The sequence below is a fragment of the Periplaneta americana genome, chromosome 3, assembly GCF_040183065.1.
Source record: "Periplaneta americana isolate PAMFEO1 chromosome 3, P.americana_PAMFEO1_priV1, whole genome shotgun sequence".
NCBI classification, from domain to species: domain Eukaryota; kingdom Metazoa; phylum Arthropoda; class Insecta; order Blattodea; family Blattidae; genus Periplaneta; species Periplaneta americana.
Genome location: NC_091119.1, coordinates 151,358,029 through 151,385,000, shown reverse-complemented (window position 1 = coordinate 151,385,000; position 26,972 = coordinate 151,358,029). Strand labels below are relative to the sequence as shown.

The following is a 26,972-nucleotide window of genomic DNA, read 5'->3' as shown; positions in this document are numbered from 1 at the left end:
TATTGATGCGTGCAAAAAAGATATATTCAACACAAAACTTTCCGCCTGGGTATTAATTGACGCTCAAGCTACAGTACATATATCTCAAATTGTATTAGGCTACTCAGTGTGTAAGCACATGGGAGAAAGGAAGTGTGGAAGCTGTGGCTCTTGTTGTGAGTTTCGGATAACAATGTTAACTGTAGTAAGATATGAATAACTTTTTATTGGTATAATTATTAAGTTATGTTGCATTCTAAAAAGTTATTTGTACATTTAAATAGTCCCTATATTACATCCTATTCCGTTTTGAAATCATTTTTTCAAAATAATTATTGTTTCTCTTGAAATTATCATCATGACCCTTCCTGTATTTATATTAATTGCATATCGTCACCACCTTCAAACCAACTTTAAGCGCTGTATAAAGAAACTGAATTACATTAATTATATCTACATGATACTGTGTCATTAGATCTTTTCTCAAATTCTCTGTAGTATCTTCTCCACGATGTGCATTTGTAGAAATTTCCATATATAACATTTCATTATTCGATATCTACAATAACTGAAAGAGTCTCCTCGCTTACGAATAGTCCAGATTATGAGAAATGCTTGCAGTGCGTTTTAGATCAAGAAATGGCCGATATGTTGTCTCAAGCTCTGGATAAAAGAGAGCAAAGTTATATCCTTGTATAACATTCTGAACTCTTTATTTTCAAGTAAAATTAAAAACAACTTTCTTTACTTCGACCTGTTAGAAAAGTGAGATTGTAAAATGGAAGATGGCGCAACGCGAAGTAATCTTTTGTAACTATATTGATAAATCGAGGTGTCACAAGTTGTGGCCTGGAACATGAATGTAGAGATGTTTTAACCGGTTTAACTTTTTATTAGAATTTTAATATAATATTTAACAACTTGTCAGCAAGGGAGATTAATTTAGTTAATTCACTCCATGGGAGAAACATTTGTTCAACCTAAATGACTTCTATTACACATTAGGGGTTGAGGGCAAACGCATAGTGACCCCTTCCCTGTTAATTATCGCGGAGTGGGAATGTCACTGGGTGAGGGGAGAAATATATAGGAGTGGGAAGGAGTTAATGATGAACAGCAAGCCTCAGAGCACTAGACGGCAAACTGATGTTCGAGCGATATCGAAATGCAACGTAAGTGTGCAAAACATTCGCACTTCTATCATAGATCAATTGATTGTAGTGCAGAAGGACTTGTTAAGTTGTTCTTTCTGTAGATGGAATGAAGACTGTGCTGCATACATTAAAATATTCAGCAAATGTAATATGTAAATGTAATGATTTGTTTAATGTAATGCATTTGTTTAACAATCCTTTTAAACTGTATGGACTATTCAGAGGCAATAAAATGATTATTATGTAATGTAAAATGGATTCGATTCTCTTGAGCAAGTTCCGAGGATTCAGTTTTGTAAAACATATAGGAATTATAGATTGTGAGGGTTTCATTTGTGACTTAATTGTTTTCAAATTGCTAAATAATTTAGTTTATATGCCTTACAGCAGCGTTTCTCAAAGTATGGTCCGCGGGCCACCTGTGGTCCTCGAGGTCTACCCTCGTGGTCCTTCAAAAAAGACAGAAGAAAAAATAAAATTCAAACGAATTGCGTATCACACTATAGCTGAAAATCTCAGAGTTTGTAAATGACACATGTCAATCGCCTTTCACTTTTTCTCCCAGTACTGACATTTTATGAAATTTATTTACCCTACCCGTCTCCCACTCTACTCTCAGCAAAAAAAAAAAAAAAAAAAAAAAAAAAAGGAGAGAGAGAGGGAGGGATTTAAAGAACTATGAACGTGGTGTTTCTCGCTATCTTTCCCCTGCACATCTGGCGCCGTGCCTGTAACCCAGCTAGGGACTACCCGAATTCATAACAGGACCAAAGTACCGAACCTTTTCATGTATTTATGACTTTCTTAATAGTTTGCACATTGAAATGGTCACGTACTGTACGTCGTACACCAATAATAGAACATGCAAAATTGCATCTTTACTTGTTGAAAATCGGGCATGTTTCAGCATTAATTTTTTTTATTTCTCTTTTTGCAGATGACGATATAAGACATTTTTTCTATTAACATTAACTTAATTAGTTAATACTAATATAAAACTAATTGAATTAAATTAATTTTAATTATTTCTACATTAAAATGTAAGTATATTGATATTAAAATATGCTACATAAATGATAAATTTGATTTCGAAGGGAACAAGAGTAAGGTGGTCCGTGAAACTGTTCTGACTTAAAAAAGTGCTCCCCACTTCAGAAAAGTTTGAGAAACGCTGCCTTAAATTATCGATATTTCAATTTAGTCTGTTTTACACTGAACTACCATTCTGCCTTCTTTAAATCCACATAATTTCCAAGTAGGCATTCTTTAAATTGTTTCAACATTATTATTTCGTCCCTGTTCGAGCATACTTTCAGAATTATTAAATAAACCCAGAAATTAATAAATCAGTTCACTTACAGCGTCTGACAAAGGTTTTCTTGATAATTTAACTAAATACACAAAGAGAAATGCAAGTGTTTATATCTTCAACCATCCTACTTTGGAAAATGATCTCTGAGTCTAGATCCTCACAGCTTGCTGCTCTTTCAGTTTATATTACAAAAAAGAACTTGGTAGCAGTTTGCCCGTTGGTATTATTGCACCTATGTACCGGCGTTGAGTGCCTTTGAATTATAATTGAAGGATAGAAGGGCATTAACTCTGGTGGTCGGGACAGTTACATGTGAGATGAAAAGCATGATATTCCTAATACCGGTATGTAGATATTTATAAACAGACGAATAAATGATTGAATTCCAATTGACTTTCCATTTTAAAAGAATCATTTTACATGAGATGGCCTTATCTCTACCAGATTAAATAAATAAATTAAAAAAAATATTTCTTTTCATGATTACTGTATATTCCTGCCAAATGTGTAACATAACTCATTATTATAGTATTGGACCTGTTACAGACAAAGGACATTACGGTAATTTATATAAGGAATGCGTGTTTCCTCATTTATTCATAAAATACATTTCTTCAACATTTAAATCATATTACTAAAATAAGCCTTGAGGAAAATGTTAAAAGCGATTGTATAGAGACAAATGCGAGAAACAGACGTAAACATTTTTAACTATGAAAATAATACAGAGCTAGTGATACATTTATTTTTAGTTATATTAAAGAAAAAAGTGTGAAAACATTACTGAATGGAAAAAATCTGAAAAAAAAAAATCATTGAACTGATTCACATTGCTATCCTTTCAAAGTAGCCTACACATTTAAAACAGCTCGCTTCATCTCATCATGTACTCTCTGCAAGGACAGAACAGCCTGACTGATACAAAATAAGTAGAAGAGAACTGAACCATACTTAAATTACTTTTTTTGAAATTTTAGGGTACTTGAAGATAGATTGTCCAAAACTGTCGTTTGAAATTAATTTATCCTCGGCATTTATATCACGCTAAAAGTTCAGTAGCCCCTATCCTGGATGTTTTAATTGGTTATTTAGCGTTGCTGCATCAACTACTATGTTGTATAGCGTCGATGGAATTAATAATAGCGAGAGATGGTATTTGACGAGATGAAGCTGTGGATACCCCACATGATTACCTAACATTCGACTTACAGTGGGGAAAACCTCGGGGGGGGGGGGGGACAGCCAGGTAATCAGTCCGAGCGCAACTTCGCCCTCGATGTCTGGAAGCTTATCATTATCAAAAGTGAAAGGAGCTGTTGCTAATTTGCATTCCATTCTTAAAATATTTTTATAGCAAATGCTATCCTTTAATTAGTTACGAGTAATTAATAGGCTAATAAATAAGTTTCCATAGTTCATTCAAACTGTAAATTTTGCATTTAGACATTTCAGTTTCAAATTTACATGTTTTCTCAGGACTTCTGCTGACCCCCCCCCCCTCCCCCAGTCTTCTGGATACGAATGTCTTTCGCGACATATCCTTCTCTTCGAATCGGGAATAACTGTTTTATAGTTTATGTTATTGCCATCATCATATTCTTTACGACTTAGGCACAGTATGCATGTTCCGGTTCCAGAGTTAAGAGAAAACATCTCACCATCTTTTAATTGGACGTCCTATTCTCTTTCCATTTAGATTGTAATAGGGGAGCTGGAATGGTAGACGATGTGGTTTCATTCTTTCTACGTTGTTTTCCATCTATTTCTATATTGTGAAATGCCATTCAAACCATTTAGTTTAAATTCATTTCTGATTTCATTGCTGTATTTATGGTACATTATTTTATTTTTCAATACATAATAAGTAATAAGTTATTCTTACTCATAACTAGATACCGGATTTTTATGTGGTATAATAAGTTTGTTCCAGCAAGAAATTCAGAACACGTTACGAACCAGTATCGAACATCTTTCGACGCATGGGTTAGTTGAGTACATTCTGAGAACTAGTTCAGGATTTTACGTTTTTGGAACGTTTCTTGAACTGTTCTTTCACGGCCTTCGGAATTTCTTCCCATAATAAAATTATATTCATCTTTCGAACTTAATTAGTCGTAAAATATGTCATTATTAACTTCCAAATCACTCATGATCGACTATTTTTAAATTTAACATGCCCAGTTTTGAAGCAACCTCAACTTCCGATTAAGCCATCTGCGCATGCATCAGCAGTTCAGAATTCCCAGTTCCTGCTCTTAATCGAGAACCAATTTCACTCGTTCCGAACGAATTCCAAAGCACGTTGGATCGATTCTGAACCGTGCTGGAACAAACCTAATGTATCATTTTATGTATCATTAGAAAATTGTAATACTGTACTTGCATATTTATGACAACTCTCAAGTGATGAAAATAAAACAGAGACATGTCTAACTTTTTTTCACGATCAGATAGTGTAATTTATTGGCTTTGAATTCGCTAAAAGAGGGAAGGATACAGAGAAATCTACTTAAATTCTTACCTTTATAAATAATTGTAAGTAAAATCTGAACTAGAAGTTATAAATGTATTAATTCGTTAAAATCAGTTTCCATTCACTTACTCGACTACAAATCTTTTCCATCTCGCTCTACTGCAGTAAAAGAGAAATTTTCTTTACTGTACTTTACATTTCATTTTAGCTTATTTTGTTGCAAAAATCTCCATATCGTATCTACAAACGGTTAACAAATTTTGCAAGTAAAGTGATCTCTGATTTTAATTGTAATTTTTTGGCTGCTATTATGTTATTGTTCGCTACTTTCAGCGAGAATGTATTTTTATTCAAGCATGGGAGGATAATATTAAAATGGATTTGAGGGAGGTGGGATTTGATGATAGAGACTGGATTAATCTTGCTCAGGAAGGGACCGATGGCGGGCGGCAATGAACCTCCGGGTTTCTTAAAACACATTTGTAAGTGAGTAAGTAAGTATTGTATTTTCGAAGCTAACCACGTATATAAGATTGTAACAGACACATAATACTAATACTTGATTGGAATGGAAGATGACGATGACCACATAGTGCATCTTCAAGAATTTAATAACGCACCCTAGGAAATACAGTAGTTTAGTTTTGTGTAAGACTATACCTTTTATGTTAAATTTGACTGTTATATTCATAACAATAGGTAGGGCCTATCAAAGATTATATCTCAATTCGCAAAGATTTTTAATTTCTAGATCAGTAGACAGGAAGAAATAGATATAATTACATAAAAATCCGGACTTAACAACATGAGGGTAGGCCTAACTGTAATATTAAGTATTACAAACATGAGCTACGTGTGTAGGCTATTTCGCTCGAATGTCATTGTCTAAAAGCAAAGTGCACGTGTGCCATATTAATGTGTTGTTGCTATCCTTACTGTGTAATATTTGTACGTTCCTTTTTACTACTTGAAATACAATAATTCGTTTTTCTTTCAGATGCCTGGTTCAAACCTGACAGGCTGCATCCAAAAGGTAAGTTGAAAGTTACCGGTTTTGAACCCCCCCCCCCCTAACTTAAAAAATTAATAGATTTGAGTATTTTTTAATCCATAATTGTTTTCCCTTCTCTAATTTTTCACTATCAGAGTAACAAAATCTACATCGATATAAGGCATAGTTCTCCAACTCCTTCAGTATAATCCCTGTGCTTGGTGCTGCAGCACGTTCGTATTATATCAATGCTATCTTTATTATAGAGAGACCTACCGTCTACCTATTATGTACAAAAAACTGTTGGCTAAATATATAGGCCTATATATTATTGTGTAAGTGTAATAATGACGCAAGCATTTTTATTATACAAAATTAAACAGAAGTTAAAAATAGTTTAAAATAGAATGGCTGTGAAAAATTACGATTCAAAGATTTTATAAGGATATTCATAAATATGTTCTATTAGAACATAGTATAATATTAGGTTCGATCCCAGGTGGTGACAGGATTTTTTTCTCGTTGCCAAACTTTCAGAACGGCCCCGAGGTTCACTCAGCCTCCTATAAAATTGAGTACCGAGTCTTTCCCGGGGGTAAAAGGCGGTCAGAGCGTGGTGCCGACCACACCACCTCATTCTAGTGCCGAGGTCATGGAAAGCATGGGGCTCTACCTCCATGCCCCCCAAGTGCCTTCATGGCATGTTACGGGGAGGGATACCTTTACCTTTTTACCTTTACCGTAACATAATAATAATAATAATAATAATAATAATAATAATAATAATAATACACAACATTTAAAATACCAATAATGTAAATTGTAAACAGTTCAGTAATGACCCCCCCCCTTGACAAAATTCTGCGTACTCCACCGGTTACATTAATAATGAAGTAAAATGTGTTCCTTGCCGTTAAAAAAATAAAAAAGTTCCTTAGTAGCTTGAGTTCCGGCTTCTATTGTGCCTATTTTACGGCAGTAGTTCATACCCAGCAGAGGAAGTCTTGTATAGGCCTAAATATAACGCATGTGATGGAAAGGGGGGAGATTGCTTTCAGCTCTTCAAATCGCTGGGGAACACATTTTTAATGGAAACCACTCTCAGCCTAGTCTGATCGAAAGGGGTGAAGGAGACCGAAGATGGAGGCGACGTGGACGATTTGAATTAAGATCTTGCACACACATTCTTACAGCTGCTTTTGAATTCTGAAGGTAAAGGCAAGATGAGAAGTTCATCATGTACTAGATGTAGGTCAGGCCTCAATAAATATTTGAACGAGAGACTGGTCAGATTGAAGTTGGGTGGATGCAGGAATATGCAGGGTAGATGTTCCACTTTCGACCTGTGCAATTATAATAAAGCCCTCAATCTTTACCTTTGTATGTAAAATTCGAAGCAGTTTGTGCTAGATTGGCAGTACGGAGACCAGATTCAAACCTTCCGTGACTAGTGGAGCATGTAGGTAATAGACGGAAGAGGACAGGTTGTTCATTTCATATTTATATTAATAAATAAAATTCCTTTCTGTTCCGTGTCATTCCATGCTACCTTTTGCACATTTAATGCAGTTTCCGCATCATAGCTGTATAACTTCTTTATTTAAACATATATGGAAATGCCCTTTATCTATCCCGACGACTATATTCACAGTTAACGGATTTTCTGGCCACATAGTGATGACAAAATGCCATGCTGGTAATATGATTATGTGAATAACTGTATGAACCAAATTTGCAGAGATTTAATTGGAACAGTCGGTTACATATTTTAGTGACCAAGTTATATACGAACAAAGATGAGAATTAATAATAATAATAATAATAATGTTGATGCTGTTTGTCACACGAACAGAGTAGGTGAGAAATAACTGCCCATTGAAAATAGCTTATAACTTTTGTAAATATAATCTATTGGCATGAAATAAAATGTAATTTAATCTTTACAGTGGTAGAATTTAACTCATAGGCGCGAAATTTCCACTGCATTGTTGTAAAACTGCGGTAACTATCTTAGAATACGAAAAAGCAGTGTAGAAATGTAGTTTTCCTAGCAGCATTCGTAGAATAAATGCAACTTTAGATACATTGAGGTTCTGCAACTTGCATATACAACAGGCGATATTTTCTCTCAATGCATTGTAAAATGTCTTTATCATAAGCAGATCTTGTAACTCGTCGTCATTCAAGCAAAAGTCACTAAGTACAAAATTGACGAAGTCCATGTTGGATATTTTAAGAAATAATGCGTATCTACGTGGCAACAGCTTCACATTTATGCCGATAAAATTAACTAGGAGATGTAATCAAAAGCAAAACATAGGTTAAATTAAAATTTGATTAAACTTTAAAATCGCTGTAACTCAAAACAACAATTTTGGACTTAGTGATTTCTGCCAGAACGACGACGTGGTCTAGCGGTCAGCATTCCTAATTACAAATCATGAGACTTCGGGAAATTTGTCCTTAAAGAGACTATTAAATGTAATACTTTCACTAGAAGATCTTTCTGGAATACGAAATTTCATAAACTCGTAAGTTCTAGAGCAGCATTTCTCAACCTATGATACGCGTACGCTACTGCTGGTGGTACTTAAAGTTTGAAATATAAATATAAATTATAATAAAATATAAAAATATAGCTGTTTTCTGTATATTTTGTGGAACACTCCAGTGAATAAATTCAAAGAGAACTGTTTCTTAAACAGACCCTGGGAGCGACACATCACGTTTTTTCATAATAAATTTGATTAGCGGCACAGCAAATTTCCTAAGTTGAAAATAGTGGTACGCCATTAAAAAGGTTGAGAACCGCATTAGTATATCCTTATTATAAATATATTTAGTAAGAAATGAGATTAACAATAAGATTTAAATTCATTGGAATTATGTTTTGGGTCGTAACAAAAGTGTTAGCCTATGTAATTTTTCTTGTTAGAAAGGCTTTGATTTTATTTTCAGTCTCAGTTTGATTCATTATTCAGGTTCATTTTATTATAATTTAAATTTGTAACCCAGTTGATTTTATCAGTGAATTGATCATGAATGATACAAAACTGTCTGCGATCTGTTATTGTATAAGATAAATACAAAAATTATTTCCACACGTCTGGAACTTCTGGCTTGCATATCGTGCACATACATCCAAATTATCATTGACACCAATCTTAACATCCATGAACAGCTTAGAGCCCAATTTGAGTATCCTTCTCGTACAAAGACATTCAGTTAACTTTTATGAGTCTGTAACCCTCATTTATATATATATATATATATATATATATATATATATATATATAATTTATTTATGTGTGTGTGTGTGTGCGCGATCGTCTGGAAAAATAAATGAGGAAGAGACTAGTGAAGTGCTTTGTGTCAAGTGTGGCATTGTATGGGGCAGAAACATGGGCATTACGACGAAGTGAAGAGAAACTACTAGAAGCATTTGAAATGTGGATATGGAGAAGAATGGAGCTTGTGAAATGGACGGACAAAATAAGAAATGAAGCTGTGTTCGAAAGAGTGGACGAAGAAAGAATGATGCTGAAACTGATCAGGAAGAGGAAAAGGAATTGGTTGGGTCATTGGTTGAGAAGAAATTTCCTACTGAAGAATGCATTGGAAGGAATGGTGAACGGGAGAATAGTTCGGGGTAGAAGAAAGTATCAGATGATAGACGACATTAAGATGTATGAATTATATGCGGAGACTAAGAGGAAGACAGAAAATGAGAAAGATTGGAGAATGCTGGGTTTGCAATGAAAGACCTGCCCTTGGGCAGAACACTGTGTAAACATACATACACACACAGAGGGTATTCAAGTTTCTTTTCTGACCAGCACTATCAATTCTGTGATCATTTTTACCGTAGAATACCCGATTTTCGTATTCCACCAAAACTACCGGACCAGTATTCCACAGGCCACAGCCTACATATCTGTCTAAATCCTTAAACTGATATAAAGATTTCAAATCAATAAAATGTAGATATAATATGAAAATCGAAATTCGTCTTTGTGTATATCAGTCTGTCGAAGCAGGTGATAAACATGCATCTAATAGTTTTTATTTTCGTTTGTTTTATAACAGTCACAAAACGAAGTTCCTGTTGTAGCTCAAATTGTCGTTGAAAGGACGTATGTAAAGTGAGGCCTATTCTTTCTTCCCCAAGAATTGTTAGCGAATGTGCATTACTGGTCTATAAAGTAACTTCACATGCGAGGTCACAAATTGCATGCGCAAAATTACGTTATGTAACCCTGTTCCATAAGTATCTTTGCATAAAAGACTTCCCACATATTTGGCTTTTAAGGAACTAGTCGCAGACCCTCCAATTACATAAGTTCTTATCCTTACATACTTGAAGGCTGCGTATGTTAACAAACCTCTGCATGCAGTTTTTTGAGCTGTTAACAAGAAGCTCCTTCTTTCACCTCATTCTTCACATAAATTTGGCATTGCATTGTCATTCAAAGGTAATATAAACTTTAATGACAATATTTCGCTCATAGGTAATCTAAGTAGAATAAATTAAGAATTTTTATTTTTCATTAGCCTTCAAATTGATATGTGTGTGTGCCGTGGCGCTAGGAGGTTCATCTTAATATATAAAAGTTAATGTGGGTATGTATGTATTTATGTTCTCTGTACAAATCTACACGCTTTGACCGATATGTGCCAAAGTTTGCACATTTAACCTTCATAACCAGGAGAAAAACATAGGCTACATTAAAATTGTGTAAATGGACTTTAAATTAATTAAAAAAATAGAAATAAATAATTATCTTAACCGATGGCTGTTGATTGGTTTAGATATCAATGCCAATAAATCCGTACTATTATTTTTCTCGCAGTATATGGCATTCAAATCATTCTAACCTATCTGAGGATATTTTTCCCCCTTTCTTAACTGTAAATGAACACAAACGCTACTTAGGTGTAAATTTGTCTGACATTTTGGATATTCGATTCCCTAACCGTTTCAAATGTACATTATTTTACCTTTTAGGTGTGTTTCCAAATTATATGTAATTGGCTATGTCAAATCTGGAAACCTTTTCATAAGGGAAGCTAAATTTATTATTATTAATATTAAAATGCAATCATCTATAGTCAATTGTTCTTTATTATTGTCTGTTGTATTAAACATCGACTTTAACGAGGCCATGTAAATTATAATACGAAATTAAATAACATTGTTGATACATCGTAAAGGCCAAAATCTAGACAATAATTCATGCACTAAGTATCTTTATACAGTCTAGGACCGTATTATGCATTTCTCGATGCAGTTGTACATAGTGAGCAGACTGTGTTTCATAACTGAATTCCTAAATTCTTTGGAACCACAAGGATTGCTACCACATAATTTAATACTTAATATTGAATCACCAGTAGTACTATTGCGAAATATTGACGCACCAAATTTATGCAATGGAACAAGAATTAGTGTGAAAAAAACTCGTGCAAAACTTAATAGAAGTGACAATATTGACTGGCAAAACGAAAGAATATGTTTTTATCCCATGGTATTACTATTATTTAACCACAATTGATAGTACCAATGTACAAAAATTGTCAAATAAAAAGTATTACTAGATACCCACTAACATGCCTTTCGATTTCGAGCAACTTCAATTTTAGTGCGACTAGCATTATTGTAATAGCCATTTAAAACGAAGATCAAGGACAGTCGCTTAAAGTTGCAGACATTAACTTAAAAACTGCGTGTTTTTCACATTCTTAACTATATTTTATACAAAGGAATGGGGAAAAAAAAGATTTTACACATATCATAAAGCAGTTCAGTGATACTTTCGTCATGTTGCTAATGTAGTATGTGAGTGTACGTAAGCCCACTGAAAATAACAGTGTATTAATTCTAAAATATACGTCTCTCGAAATATTTTTGTTCATGTTCAAAAATGTGTTGCTGCGTAATTCTATCTGTATAATCACGTTCTCAATGTAGTATGTTATGCGTTGTGGAAATAATCATCTCTTAATTTCTAAAATACCCATATACGTCTCTCAGAATATTAGTCTTTATGTTAAAAAAAATGACTTATTACGAGTTCATATTGTATCTGTATTCTGTTTATAAAATAAGAATTAATATAATTCATATGTTTTGAATTTGTGAGATATAATTTCGCGAGTCATATTAATAATAATAATAATAATAATAATAATAATAATAATAATAATAATAATAATAATAATAATGGTTTATTAAAGAAAAAAAAAAGGAAACTGGGCATGATATAAGTGGGCGTACAGCGGTTAAAGGTTAAAAATTCCAATATAAATTAAAATATATACGTATATATTGATTCTTTGATACGACTGATAGAGAGATAAATTTTGCCTAACGATGTTCATCCCAACTGGTTCAGACTGGGAACAAGGAAACGCTGTTTGTCAGCTGTCTCTGAAATTCAAGTGAAAACACACATAGACATGAAATTACGTAAAATGCACAGCTTCAGATCAATGTACAGATATTATAATTATTTTATCTCTGCCTCACCGAGGGGTGTGGTTTTGTTTTGCTGAGCTTCGAGACAATGCTAACTCGTTTAAAATTTGTGTGACTGTAGTCTGCATATATTTTCGTTTGGTTTTACTTTGTTATAATTTGATTTTTCTATTATTTTATTTGTATTTCTGACGATATGGAAGAGGAGGCCTAATGGCCTTAACTACATCAGAATGAATGAATGAATGAATAAATAAATAAATAAATAAAAGACATTATATATACACACACACACACACACACACACATTTAAAAAACAGTTGAACGTAAGGCATATGATGAAATGTTTTCTTTCGGGTGCCTGATCTATAGCCGTTTTAAATTGAATTAATCCTGGCAGGCATTTGGGTAAGAAGTTCATTAATTCGTGTAAATGACGCTATGTAACGATTCATATTATGGACGAGAAAAGCTTAGTAAAGACAATTCGTTTTGGTTGTCTATAGTTGAGTTTCTGAGATTTCCGAAAAGTCTAACAACCAGTTTAATTTTAAAAAGAAGCAAAAAGGACAACCCGGGCAACACAGGGTGCTTTCAGCTATTGTAAATAAATATTTCAGTACAATTAGTTTTGAAGTACTCTTAGTAGGTGTATACGTATTCTGCATCTTTCCTCGTTCTTAGAGGATCACTGCGTTAGAAAACACTGTCATCCTATGTGGCCGAGTACGTTATAATTTTTTTGCTCATTGGGTAGGGTTGAAACACGGCCGATGAAGATGAATTTTTAACCAGATAATACTTGGCATGATCTCTTTCTGAGACTGATCTGAAGCGGGGACTCTCGAGATGCGTTTGAAAAGTTCGTGGTCTAACACATAGATGACATTAAAAACGTGTCATTGTTAGTGGCCATTTTACATTAGTTCAAGCACGAAAAAAATCATGTCTGTTGACTACATTTTGTGTCATTTAATTTTTAAGTTAGTGCACTGAAGAGATTAGCAAAAATAGAAAATATCAAGCTTCGTGCTGTCATTAAATGTTTCGTAAAAAAAAGGTAATGAGTTCAACAGAAATCAAAGCAGATACGGATGCTATACTGGGGGAATCCACACCAGCGTTTTCGACTGTGAAAAAATGGGCGCAACTATTTGAACATGGTTGAGAAAATGTGGAAGACGACCCCCGCAGTGGACGTCCAGTAACAGCAACAAGTGAAGAAATCTTAAGAAAAATCCACGATATAGTATTGAATGAAAAATCCACGATATAGTGTTGAATGACCGTAGACTGAAAGTGCGGGAACTTAGCGAGGTTATTCGTATCTCAACTGAACGGATGCATCACATCTTATTCAATGTATTGGGCATGTCCAAGATTTCCGCAAGGTGGGATCCGTGTTTGTTAATACCGGAACAAAAACACGTCCGATGTCAAATTTCGAGGGATTATCTGGCTCAATTCGAGAAAAATACGGCCGATTTTTGAGGCAGTTTGTGACCACTGATAAAATCTGGATCCACTACATACAACAGACAAAAGAGCAGTCGAAACAATGGAAGCACAGTGATTTTCCGCCTCCAAAGAAAGCAATTAAGCTATCAATCGGCTGGGAAAATCATGCCGTCCGTGTTCTGGAATTCTGAGGGGATAATCATGATATCAATAATGGGGAGAACAATAACCGAAGAATATTATTCAAATAACTTGCAGCAACTGAAAGGGAAAATTCGCGAGAAAATGCCGGGTATGGCCAAGAAGTAAGTGTTGTTTCATCACCACATTGCACCTGCTCACACGTCTGCAATCGGGGTTGCAAACTGCACGATCTGCTGTTCGAATTGTTGCCACAACACCCCTACTCATCAGATCTCGCATCCTCAGACATCTTTTTTTCCCACGAAGTTCTGAACTCACTTGACTGGGAAATTTTCGAAATTTGACTTTGGTTTTCGCATATTACCCTTGGTTCACGGGCGAGTTTATTCAACTTCCATTAGCACTGCGAAAGGACTTGATACCGGTACCGTTCAATGTGCAGGCTTACATCTTCCGGCATTTCTTCTCCCGATGCTGTTGTCATGCTTCTCTCCTCTCCTCCCCTTTATGTGGTAGCTATTAGATTACGTCCATTTTCGACTTTTCTTTTCAAAATTCTCTAGAGTTCCTTCAGTGGAACAGCGAAACTCTGAGTGAGACAAGTGCAACAGGCTTGGAGCTCACATAATTCAGTTTTCTGAGCCCCGAACTCCCTTGCAAGGACGCGTCTTCGCGTACCTTTTAATGTTTCTCTTCCCATGTCCACCCTTTCATTCAAGCTGGGATGTGGACGTAAGGCCAGCAATCGGCCTTGGCCCACCATCGCTGTTGCGCCACGACGATGATGATGATGATTATTATTATTATTATTATCATTATATTAATTTTAATTTATTTGTAAAGTAGAAAGTGATCAGAAAAATATATGCGTATTTTGTCATGTCCATCGTAAGGTGTTCGTTTAAATAACTCCAGCAGAATATTTTGAACACAAGGGACTCCCAATGACCTACTTTAAATAGCATTCTTTTTCAGATGCGTTTTTTCTTCTTTAGTCAGAACATTTTTCAAATAGGTAACATTTTAAACACGTTACGTTCTTGGCGCCGTACGATATATAATGTATGTTACACCGCCAAAATCAATTCTCGCATCATTGATCCGTTGTATTACGTAAACCCCCCCAGTGCCACGCAGTTTGAATGTGACTAAACTTTCGTGCGTGCAGTAGTAAATGTGTCATGGCTGTAAAGACGAGTCTTTGTTAGATAAGCATATTTAATGAAAATGACTCCCTCTATTCTCACTGTTGTAAGTTTGAATCACATGTAATCGATGATACTGTTTTTGTGACATTTTCTAATTGTCAATCATTATCCATAAAAATAGTTGTAAAATTACAGTATGTCTGTGTATTTTTCAGCTAGAAGTATTTTCATTTAGTAGCCACTTCGTCGCCATTATTTTCTATGCCTTTTGAATGAAAATAGTGTAACTTGATTAAGTGCTGTTTAACTGCTCAATTTGATGAGACAGCTTGTACACATCTCCATACCTATTTCACGCCCTTCAAAATGGTAATAATATAAAATATGATATACGATTAATGAACGAGTAATGTCTTGTTTCCAACAATTTGAGGATTCGGTACATCATCATGATAAACCACATATTGATAATTTTGTAGGAGAGCAGTTTAAAAGTTTTAAACGTTAGTCTTTCCTCTTTTATTGTCTACATCTTAAACACTATCGATATCCTCTATATTAGTGCGTTTCGACTATTTTTATGTGGTATACTCATTCAATGTTTTCTGCCCAACGGCAGATTTTTCACTGCAAACCTAGTTTTCTCTAGTCTTTCCTATTTTCCGACTTCCTCTTAGTCTTTCCATACGATCAATGTATCTTAAAGAGGTCCAATTCAAAATACAGTGCCACATTCATATAATTCAGAACTATTAAATATCATTTAAAAAGAGAATTAATGGAAATTTGAGTTTTGTGTCATAATATACTTATTTGTGGGTGAATGGCTCGTAAACACATCGCCTATTAAGATTTCGCTTATATATGATGTAGAAAAGGGAAGGAGAACTTTTGTAGCTTTTTTCAATAACTGGGTATTCTTTTCGAGGAGAAATTAAGAATGATTTCTTGCTTTAAATTCTGGAACTTCAAACCTCGATCATTCGTCGTATCAACCAATTTGTTTATCTCCTGGGCGGTGAACTTCGCTGACTGAAAAACAGAGAGAAAAAAGAGTCCCTCATCTGCTCGAATGAAATCAAGTGATATGCAATATTTATCTTTGTTTTACTTCATATAGTATTTGAAATTAACGTTTTAAAATCTTTAAGTGTACAGTGGTTTGTAAGATCAAACATTTATCTTTTTCCTTTTATTTTATCTCTCCAAAGTGAAAGTTTCTCCTTAGAAGAGTTCATTTTGTTAGTTAAGGTGACATTATCTTTTTTCCTGCATACTTTAACTGCATTCAGTATTTGTAATATATCGGCAAGAAGAGCAACTTTATTGCATCAGCTGTCATTGAGGAAATTGTCATATTAAGCTTCTTCATATATAGAAAAAACAGTAAAAGTTATTAGATTCGTGAAACCTTGAGAGTACGCGACCACGTGGTAATCACTTCATTTATTTGTGCAGAAACAGCTGAATGTGATGAGAATCCTTTGCAGAATATATTAATCTGAAAATAATCTTCTTTTCAGTGACCTTTCTTTGATGTAATTAATCATCTTTATCATTTGTTGCAATGTTTCTGCAAGCTGAGGAACAAGTGACTTTAAAAAAAATGTTTTTTTATGGAAAAAAGAAGTTTCTTTTCTTTGATACAAGGTTGAGAAACATTTTACATAACCGAACATACCATCTATGCAAATACTCTAGAAATGCGAGAGCAATATGTTTTGCTAAAATATAGTGTTTAGTGATGAGTCTCGCTTTCTGCCAGGTTAAATAAATTATTATTATTATTATTATTATTATTATTATTATTATTATTATTATTATTATTATTATCAAGCTGTCAGATCGACGACTGTATGCCCGTAGAAGAACTGGTGAGAGGGCAAATCCATCTGATACTTCTCCAACCCCTGGGATTATGGTATGGAAAGCTATTGCATATGACACCAGGACTGATTTTGTTGTTGTTCAGGAAACTATGACTGCCCGTCAGTATGTGGAAAGAGTGGTAGACCCTCATGTCATTCCCCTTTATGGTCACCATATCAAATGGCATGTTCCAGCACGATAATGCAAGAGCACACACTGCAAAATGCAACACCAGAGAAGCCATAAGAATATACGGATCCTGACTGGCCTGTCCGCTCCTCATATTTATCTCCCATAGGGCATGTTTGGTATGCCATGGGAAGGCGTTTGTTGTCATACCAGCCTCCAGCCACACATCTGCGAGAACTGACACAACATGTGCTCCAGGCATGGAGGGAGAAGTTCCTCAAAATGACATTCGAACACTTTTCGATTCAATGCTATCACGAATACGAGAGTATATCCGTGTTCGAGGCGATCACACCTCTTACTAAAATTTGCTGTTACCTTGGATGGATCATCGTGTTCTTTGATGATCATCTTCATATTTGGCACATGTACGAGAAATGCTTTACGGGCGTAACACTTTCCATTTCCACTAGATATATAGGGTACTAAAGACATCTCGAACTCGGAAGCTCCCGATTGTTAGAGTTACGTCTACTGGCTGAACTATCGCAAATACTTTGTAAGAAATGTGGATGCAATAACTAAAAGGTGCAACTTTCGCTGCCAATAGTTGGATAGGTTTTAAGTGTTGCAGATTTTTATTCTTCTACAAAGTGCGGAAAAGGAGTTGGAGGCCGTTTACTGGAGGGCTATGAGTACGGATTGATCGTAGTTTGTCAGTTTTTTTGATACCATTTTTAGTAATCATGGAGTCATGGAGTGCTCAGCATCGTGCTTTTGTTGTCGAGATATTTTTCAAGAATGTTGATTCTGTTGTCGGAACACAGCGCCTCTTTCGTCTCCAATTTAATGTTGGCCGCCACGGAGTCGTTCCTAGCCGCAATACCATATTGAGATGGGTAGAAAATTTCAAATTAATAGCATCAGCTTCCAATAAGAAACCACCAGGCCATGTTCGAAATGTACAAACGCCATGAAACATTGGGCGAGTAAGAGAGGCTTTTACATTGTATACGAGGAGTCCACATCGATCTGCTAAACGGCAGGCTGCAGCGCTGAGACAATCAGATCGCTCTGTCCTGTGAATCTTACATTTAGATCTCGTTTCGTCCTTATAAACTCCTGATTGTTCAGAAATTAATTAATTGTCCAACGTAAGACATTCGCTGAGGGAATGCTGTACATTTTGAAAGATGGAATTGTTGTCTTGAGTGACGAGACGCAGTTCCATTTGAATGGCTGCGTAAATAATCAAAACTTCTGAAAATCCTAAATAAATACGCGGGTAATTGTCCAGAAACTTGCAAACATTGATGGCGAAATGTTGGAAAAGCGACACGTAACTTGAGGGAGAGACTTGAAGAGTGCATGGAAAGAGACGGACTACATTTGAGGAATGTAATTTTCAAGAAAGCCTGAATGTATATACCAATATCAAAATGGTATACAGAGCCAGTTTTTTGGAAGTAATATATTTGTTCTGATTTGAATTCAGCTGTGTTATTTCCATTTGAAAACTATTTGACCATACAATTCCTCTGCCACACTTACCGTAAAATTCAAGGTGAAATCTTGCCTGCAACTAATGTGACATCTTTCAGCGAGGTTTTCAGTTTTTTCTATCTGAGAGTTTCTCATTCCCACAGATGAATTTATTATCTCGTAATTCGGAAAGTTTTCAACGTCCATTATTTGCAGACATGTTGGGATTTCCTGGATGTGGAGTTAAAATGATGTCTACCTTTTATGTAAGACAACTTGGAATATCGTCGTTGTTCCTGCAATAACTCCTATGTGACATTTATTAATTTTCAGATTTTTGCTCTATTAAATAACTTAAATAGTGATACAGCAAATAATAAAATCTCCTATATGTAATTATATTTCTTTCCTTCGAAAATTTAAGAATTCCCAGTTTCCTATGTACTACTGCCATGGAATGAATAAATGTGTTTTTCTTCCTGCTGAACAATTTTATATTTTGCACATAGGAGTTATTGCAGGAACAACGACGGTGTACACTGACAGCGAACAAACATCCATGACCTGGATGGGATTTGCACCCACGATTTTGGCTATAAAGAGCAGAGATCTCATACTGCTATGTTTTATATTTTTCCTCTAATTGTAGACTTAATTATCACACAGTTTCGTCATAGACTAGCCGCAATATTTCTTCAAGTCATGTTGTTTGGTGTAACAAGTAGTCGTAGTTGTTTTTACTTCAGAAAGTTTATCACCGTACATAAATTATTATAATTGTGTTAATGTCATTCTATTTCACTCACACAGGTTCCGTACTGTAACTGACGGAATGCACGTAGTATATTGCTTGAGTTTTCCCTTTCAGTGACCTCCAAAGTTACGACATCCCATGTTTCATGAAGTCCATTCCTTTCTGAAGTGCTATGGAAGACACATGTATGAGCATGATTGATTCGACGCTGCAATGTAGACGTGTTTGTGTCGATTCATAAAGACTCATCGTGTATCAGGGTAATGCCAGAGGTTGAAGTGTGTCATTTAATCGGGACAGAACTATTTTTATGTGCTTCAAAGTTCAGAGATAACATACACTCGGATTTCAGCTGATCGCATTAAGACGGTGAACTTAGCAGGTTAGACAGATTTATTAAATTCGCACAGGAATGTGACAGTAGACGAATTATTTACACGTCCTTTGTAGGTTAATTTTGTAAACTTGTTCTTCCACCACTATTCTTCCATTTCGCACAATAACTTAACATTACGGGGGGCGTGGTACCGAGTTTCGTAACTTAATTTCATCTGTCTGAAATATTTTACAGCAGATAGATAATACTAGAATATGTGTACAGTGAATATTCTCTTAACAGATACCTATAAATAACGAACACCTCTCTGTAACGAAAACTTTGAAATTCTTTTGCAGGATTACATGCGCTCTTATGGGAAAATATTTTCTCAATAGCGGACATTCTTGATACCAAACACGGACAGTTACATATAGCATATTTTTTACTTAATAATTTCTGAATAGCGGACTCCTGACGCATTAAAAACATTGTCAGTCATGTGGTAGCCATACTCTTACTTTATTAGGCCTTAGGACAATAATGCCTCTGGTGTGACTCTTAACTTAATGCACACTTCTCCAACTCTGGGGACAGAACAGTCGTCAAATGAATAGCTTCCCCTTACCAATGCTCTTATCTTCCCTTAAAGTGGTGCTGCAGTACATCAAGTGTGGAAGGTGGAAAAAATTATAGAGAAAGATGATGCCCAAGAACAAAACTCATTTCTGATGTAAATATGTATGTAGCTTATCTAGAAAGTACAATTGAGAAATTACAAGAATATTTTTTTTTTAAATTTAAAACCAAGCCTATTAGTAAATATTTCAGTCAAATTATTTACTTAGGATTTATTTTATTTGTATAATGTAGAACACTGTACAATATTCAGTACTTTTTTTTTAAGGAAAGTACTACTGTATAAAAAATTCTATATTCAAAATTATCATAATTGTGAAGACATTCGAAATAAGTGAGACATGTATCAAAATACGTAGTTTAATATAATTATGTTCTTTTCCTAATAGCGGACACTTCTCAATATCGGACTTTTTTAATTCCCGGGAGTGTCCTCAATTGAGAAGTTTCACTGTATATATTTTTATGTTATGTTGAAAAATGTAAGAGTTATTTTGCAAGGAAATAATTACTTTGTAGTCTTAATCGTTTGTCTCAGACAATGTTTTTAACCTTCAGAAAATTACCGGAGTAGCTCAATCGACTAAGGCGCTTGCCTGCCGATCCGGAGCTCCGCTTGGGCGTAGGTTCGATTCCCACTTGAGCTCGTTACCTGGTTGGGTTTTTCCGAGGTTTTTCTCAACAGTAAGGCGAATGTCTGATAATCTATGGCGAATCCTCGGTCTCATCTCGCTATCACCAATCCCATCGACGCTAAATAACCTGGTAGTTGATACAGTGTCGTTAAATAACCAAGTTAAAAAATGAACCTTCAAAATCAAACTAAGATTACCTACAATAAAATAGTGCACTAATCTTTCCCTCTGTAAAAGCTTTATTATTTAAAAAGTTAACTATATAGAGTTTCATATAGTTTTTTTTTTTAATTATTAAACTCTGCAGACACCGGCGTAATTAATTTTTAAGGAGATAGTCTCCTATCCGAGGCTACGCTCGGAAGAGGGTTCGCAATGTGAATCCACGTTATTCTGTGGCGAATCTTTAGTCTTATCTCGCTGAATATACTTACGTATATATGATGAAAAATCTCGTTACTTCATATAAAAAGTAAAACATTTTTAAGGAATGTATATATACTTTACATGCATTTTAATAATATCTACAATCAATCGTTGGTGTAATAGTTACCGGATTCACGGGCTCAAATACGACCTAAAGCGAAAGAGAATTTGTTAAGGGCGATAGTTGAAGTCATTGACGTAAGATTGCTTCTGAAGGGAAATAAAGCTTGAAGCCTAGTGTCGCAGATTGACCGCTTGTTAAACTCTGTCCCTTAATGAGAGGGTTCTAGGTATTATCGTCGCACTCAAAAGGTTAACATCGGCATCACTTTGATACATACAAATTTACACCTGTGTTTGTTTTACTCATGTGTTTCTTACTTGCCGAGCCAATTGTTATTATACACAGAATGTTTTGGCTCGTAGAAGGAGAGGTCGAGGTCAGCAACTACGTCTTATCTTCACCTTAAAGGCGTGTCGCGTATTGGATGACTTGTTATAAAACAATCAGCCAGCGTTGCAAAAAAGATCTGAGAATGTTTGTTTGCAGTACAGTGAACATTAACTCTTTGTCTTGCCGACGTTAACCATTTGAATAAGACGATAATAGCAGTTACCGAATATTTCTATATTACTTCAAAAGTTAAATTGTGGAGGTAACAGAATCAGATCGTACGGTTGACTTAAATACGTGTAGATTTGGCTCGCTTTCTGCATGTAATCAATCTATCCAATGAACCAGGTATTGAGTGGACGCATTTACTAAAATAATTAGTAATTATCTTTATTAAACACGTCGGGTCTTTTCGCACTTCGCGTCCTCAACCTTACGGTGGTTGTGAATCAGTATTACTTGTAGGCTATAGTTTGTGCCATGTTTAGAATGACTTCGCCTATAAACAACTGTAGATACCAACTAATAAAGAGAATGTATTAATCACAATCTTCGGTTTCATCTTCAGGGAATGCAAGAAAGAATATAATAATTTTATTGACTGCGAGTGTATTATTATTTAATAAGTAATAACGACGTTGCCAATTCTTATGAATGAATGCCACATCTGTTTTGTATTAGCTTTGCAAAGGATAAATTGAGATAAGACAGAAAGAATGTGTCAACTCCGTGAGAGCAAGATCACATTGCACGTGTCTGCCCTACTCTGATCAAACATTGATGTTATAATAATGATAGAATTGTTTATTGAGAAACAAGGGTTTTATAAACATGGCGCGTACTATAGAAGCAACAGAACTTCTGGTAAGTGGACAGCATGGCGTAAGGCCATCACTTCGGTATGAAAACACAGGACGAGCAGAATATAAGGGACAGACCAGTCATAGTGGAGGCAGATGAATGTCTACGTGCTGGAAATCAAACCTGGATTCAGTATTATTATTATTATTATTATTATTATTATTATTATTATTATTATTATTATTCATCTGTGGTCATACAGCCCTTTTAGTTTAGCCTTGACCTCCTTAAGAATTGCCGCCCAATCTTCCCTCTCTAGGGCTCTCCGTCTCCATCTCTTAATTCCTGCTTTAACTAGATCATCCTGAACATGATCCAACCGTCGTAGTTTAGGTCTTCCTGCTCTTCTTTTACCACTTAGCGTGGCATCTAGTAATCTTTTAGAAATATTATTATTGTCCATTCTGATAATGTGGCCCAGCCACTCCAGCCGTCTAATTTTTATATCAGTGACAATACTTGAATCTTTATATAGTTATTATTATTATTATTATTATTATTATTGTTATTGAATCTCCAAGCGAGGTAGCCCTATTTTACATATCGGTATATGTATGCTAGAGTTGTAGTTTATACATAATTGTAAACAAATACACAACTAAACAGAATACTTTTGCTTGCTGTTAGATTTGAGAACTTCCTACAAGGTCTTAAAAATAACCGTGATACATTATTTAAACTCTTTTTCAGTAGCATTGTTTCCTACATATTTTGTTTGAGGTGGTGTATTGTATTTACATTCTATGGTATTCGTACAATCGCTTCACAGCTAGAATATGGAACATGTCAAAAAATCTTAATAGTACTACAAAGTCTTAATTATAGTCACAGTATAGTGGAAATATATACAGAGGAGTTTTACAATATACTAGTACAACACAAGGGGTTAGTATCTGTACTTAATACAAGACAGAAGTATTCATGCAGAGTTGTTGAATGTCATAAATTCAACTACAGAATAGAAGACGTGAGAAATTAGGTACCGTCATTTCCCATAACTATGGTCCATTCAAATTATATGCTTCATAACGTATTATCTCGTTTATCTATATTTTTGCTGTTCTGTAGTTTGAAGTCAAGTCACAGCAGCTATCTATGAACGGTCTATGTTACTTCTACAATGTTCTTTGAATAGTTGTATCGTGGACCATAGTTGTGTTCCAGGACCATAGTAATGGGAAACGACGGTACTTCTTTAATTTGGCCCGAAATAATCTTATGTTTTGAGTTTGATTTTTTATATCCATAGGGAGGCTATTAAAATTTTTTACTGCCATATAACGCATTCCTTTTTGATAGCACTAGATGTGCCGATGGAGTATGAAGGTCATTTTTGAAGAGTATTTATGCTATGAACTGTTGCATTAGTTACAAAGTTTTCACGATTACATATGAGGAAATTTATTAACGAGAAATTATACTGACAAGCCATGGACATTTGTAGTTTTTTTTTTTCAAAATGGTTCTATTGTGCGATTCCCTAGATTTGGCACCTACTGTTACTCTAATTACTATTTTTGTTGTAGGAATATACTGTTATTATCTGTAGAATTTCCCCAAAATATTATTCCAAAACTCATTTTCGAGTGAAAGTATGCAAAGTATATTGTTTTTATGATATTGATATTTTCTCTATCTTGCATAGAATGCTGAATTTAGTTCGGGGATAATTTCTTTAATATAATTTTTCCAATTTAACACATCGATTTGTAAGCCAAGAAATTTGGATATTGTTGTTTCTATTAGGGACTTATTAATTATTGCGCTTGAAATTTGCGAGGTTGAATTTAAACAGGATTTAAATTGGATTATGTTAGTTATTGGACATTGCACATGGTAAGACAGGTTTCTAGCCAGCATCTCTTGCGTTCTTGGAGTGGATATTCAAACAATACATGGTCATCTGTTTGAATGTGGTGTTCACAGGGACATAACGAGCTGTTTGGACTTCAAATTTTTTGACTATTGAGAAGTAACAATAATATTCTGATTGGCCATATGTACTATTTGAATTCTAGTCATGTAACATGTCATCTTTCAACTAATAATTGGACGTATGTTTTTTTGTTAGGTGTAGAAAATTACAACCATTTTACACAAATTTTTCGTTTATATAATATAAAAAATAATATATGTCTTCGTTTTTTGAAGGAAGGACACCTAAAGGTGAAAGTTTGCTTTGCATAGTTATACCTACTGTAGACGGCAAAAAGAAGAATGGCTTGTGCCCAACATATTTTAGATTAAGTGTATATTTCCCAGTTATTAGAACAATTTAAATACGTATTAGAAAAGTAAAATTGTTGCTAAAATCACATACTTAATATAAACACTTGAATAGCTATTAGCATCTGTAACTTGCAGATCTTGTTAGTCCAGTCTGTAATATATAATTGTGCGACATACTAGTAGGCTGTATAATTTGCTCCTCTCATGGCGTACTTCATTGGAATCCTAAACCTGTATGTTCAGATTTTCTAACGATAGTGAAATTTTCCCGGTATTAACCAGTTGCGTTCTCTACACTGTGCAGACTTGAATCATCCATATAAATATCAAACTTTGTGACTTTAATTATGATGTGTTGAACCTAGTTCCACATACGAACACCAGAAACTTTAAAAGTAACGTTTCCTCTACTTTACCACGTGGAAGTTTTATGCTAGGATACGAATAATTTCAGGTCCGTTAAGTTCAGTTTTTATGTGCTCTTAGACAGATGCTTATTCGACTAATATCAATTACATAATTATGAAGTGTTCATTTAAGCCTGTGCAAATAGCATAAGCTTATGCGCTTCCTATCCTAGCTGTCCACGGTTCGATTCCAGGGGACGATAATGGAAGAGATTTATCTTCCTTCCATAGAATTGGGTATTTGTCCCTTGTCATGTATTGTCTTGTATTGTCTCAGCGTTGGCAGTGTGCCGTGTTGACCACACGACTCGGGAGACTCGCAGTGTGTGCCTGTCAAGTGTCTCTACAGTTATACAAGATGATTCAGGAGAAAGGGACCATACTTTGAGATATTATGGGTGATTTTAAAGGAAACGCATTTAAACATAATAATTATGTCTTATTCTTAACGGTTTTGGAAAAAACCAATCGAAACCATGAGGAACGGGAACAGTGCAGGTGTAAGTAAATTAAGAGGTTCTTACCTGTATGTTGTTTAATTGGCTATTTCTCTTTGCACAACATGTTCAAAAAAATGACACGTCAACCTGGATGCACTTTGCAGCTCGTGTAGCCAGATGCCGTGTTGCTAATTTGAGCTGGTTCGGACTTTCATTAATGTGATCACAAGCATTTAAAAATGCGGACGAGCAATAATTATTCCCTTGTTTCCACTTTTGGCTTGTACACTTCGTTATGACAAGATCTCTTAAGTTGGAAAATTTCATAGAATTGCAGAGAAAACGTATTAACTTTGTAGTTTGAAATCTTATGGAAAGTATAAGGTTATTCAAAAATAAGTTCTCATTTTGAAACAGCTATATCTTCTGTGCATATCAGCAGTTTTGTTTCATATAGGTACCATTACTTAAACAGTAAGAAGGTTTGATGCGTGTTTCCTTGCTATGGTAAATGTGTCAGGCTTGTATAAACAATAATTGTTGTTCAGAACACAGACGGCAGTAGGAGAGTAATTTTAATAATTTTTACAATGGTTTTACTTTTACATGATATCAAGGTTACTGTTTCGTGTGGTTTTACGTCACATTTCATAATAGGACCGTATTTCTATGAAGAAATTGAAAATGGGCAAACAAAAACAGTGATGGTAACCGGGCAGCGATATTTTCAAGTGTTCCAAATGTTCATGAAATCTAAAACATTGTTTTCATGCAAGACGGCGCACCACCTCACATACACAATAATGTAAAAACACTATTGCGCAACAGATTTTGTGATCGTGTAATTAGTAGGCGTTTTCCGAACAATTGGCCTTCTAGGTCACCAGACATAAATCCAGCTGACTACTGGTTATGGGGTTATTTGAAAGAAAAAGTATATCTTAGTAAACCTACCACACGTGAGGAACTGAAACAGTCAATATCGGATGTCATTGAAAACTTCCCAAGGAATGTGCTTACTAATGCCGTTTATAGCATAGAAGAAAGACTATTTCGTATTGAACAACACGATTGTAGTCATATTTAATTTTTTTCATGTTTTAATTAGAGTTGTGGGATTTAATCGATTAATCGATCGATTTCTGTTGTAAGATTAATCGATCAAAAATATTTAATCGAATAATCGAGTCGGTTAAAATTAATTGGTTGTAGTTGATATTAATTATTTTTTGTTAATACAAACTTATATTAAAAATT

The 26,972-nt window shown here is 34.8% G+C and overlaps 1 protein-coding gene across 1 annotated transcript in view; it reads left to right on the top strand.

Annotated features, from left to right (window-relative positions):
• LOC138696649 (reticulon-1-like) overlaps positions 1 to 26,972 on the top strand; it is a 261,158-nt gene that overhangs the window by 174,795 nt on the left and 59,391 nt on the right. Inside the window, exon 2 of the mRNA XM_069821869.1 lies at positions 5,916 to 5,951. Within this exon, the coding sequence (XP_069677970.1) occupies positions 5,916 to 5,951 (36 nt within the window). The remainder of the gene's footprint in view (positions 1 to 5,915; positions 5,952 to 26,972) is intronic.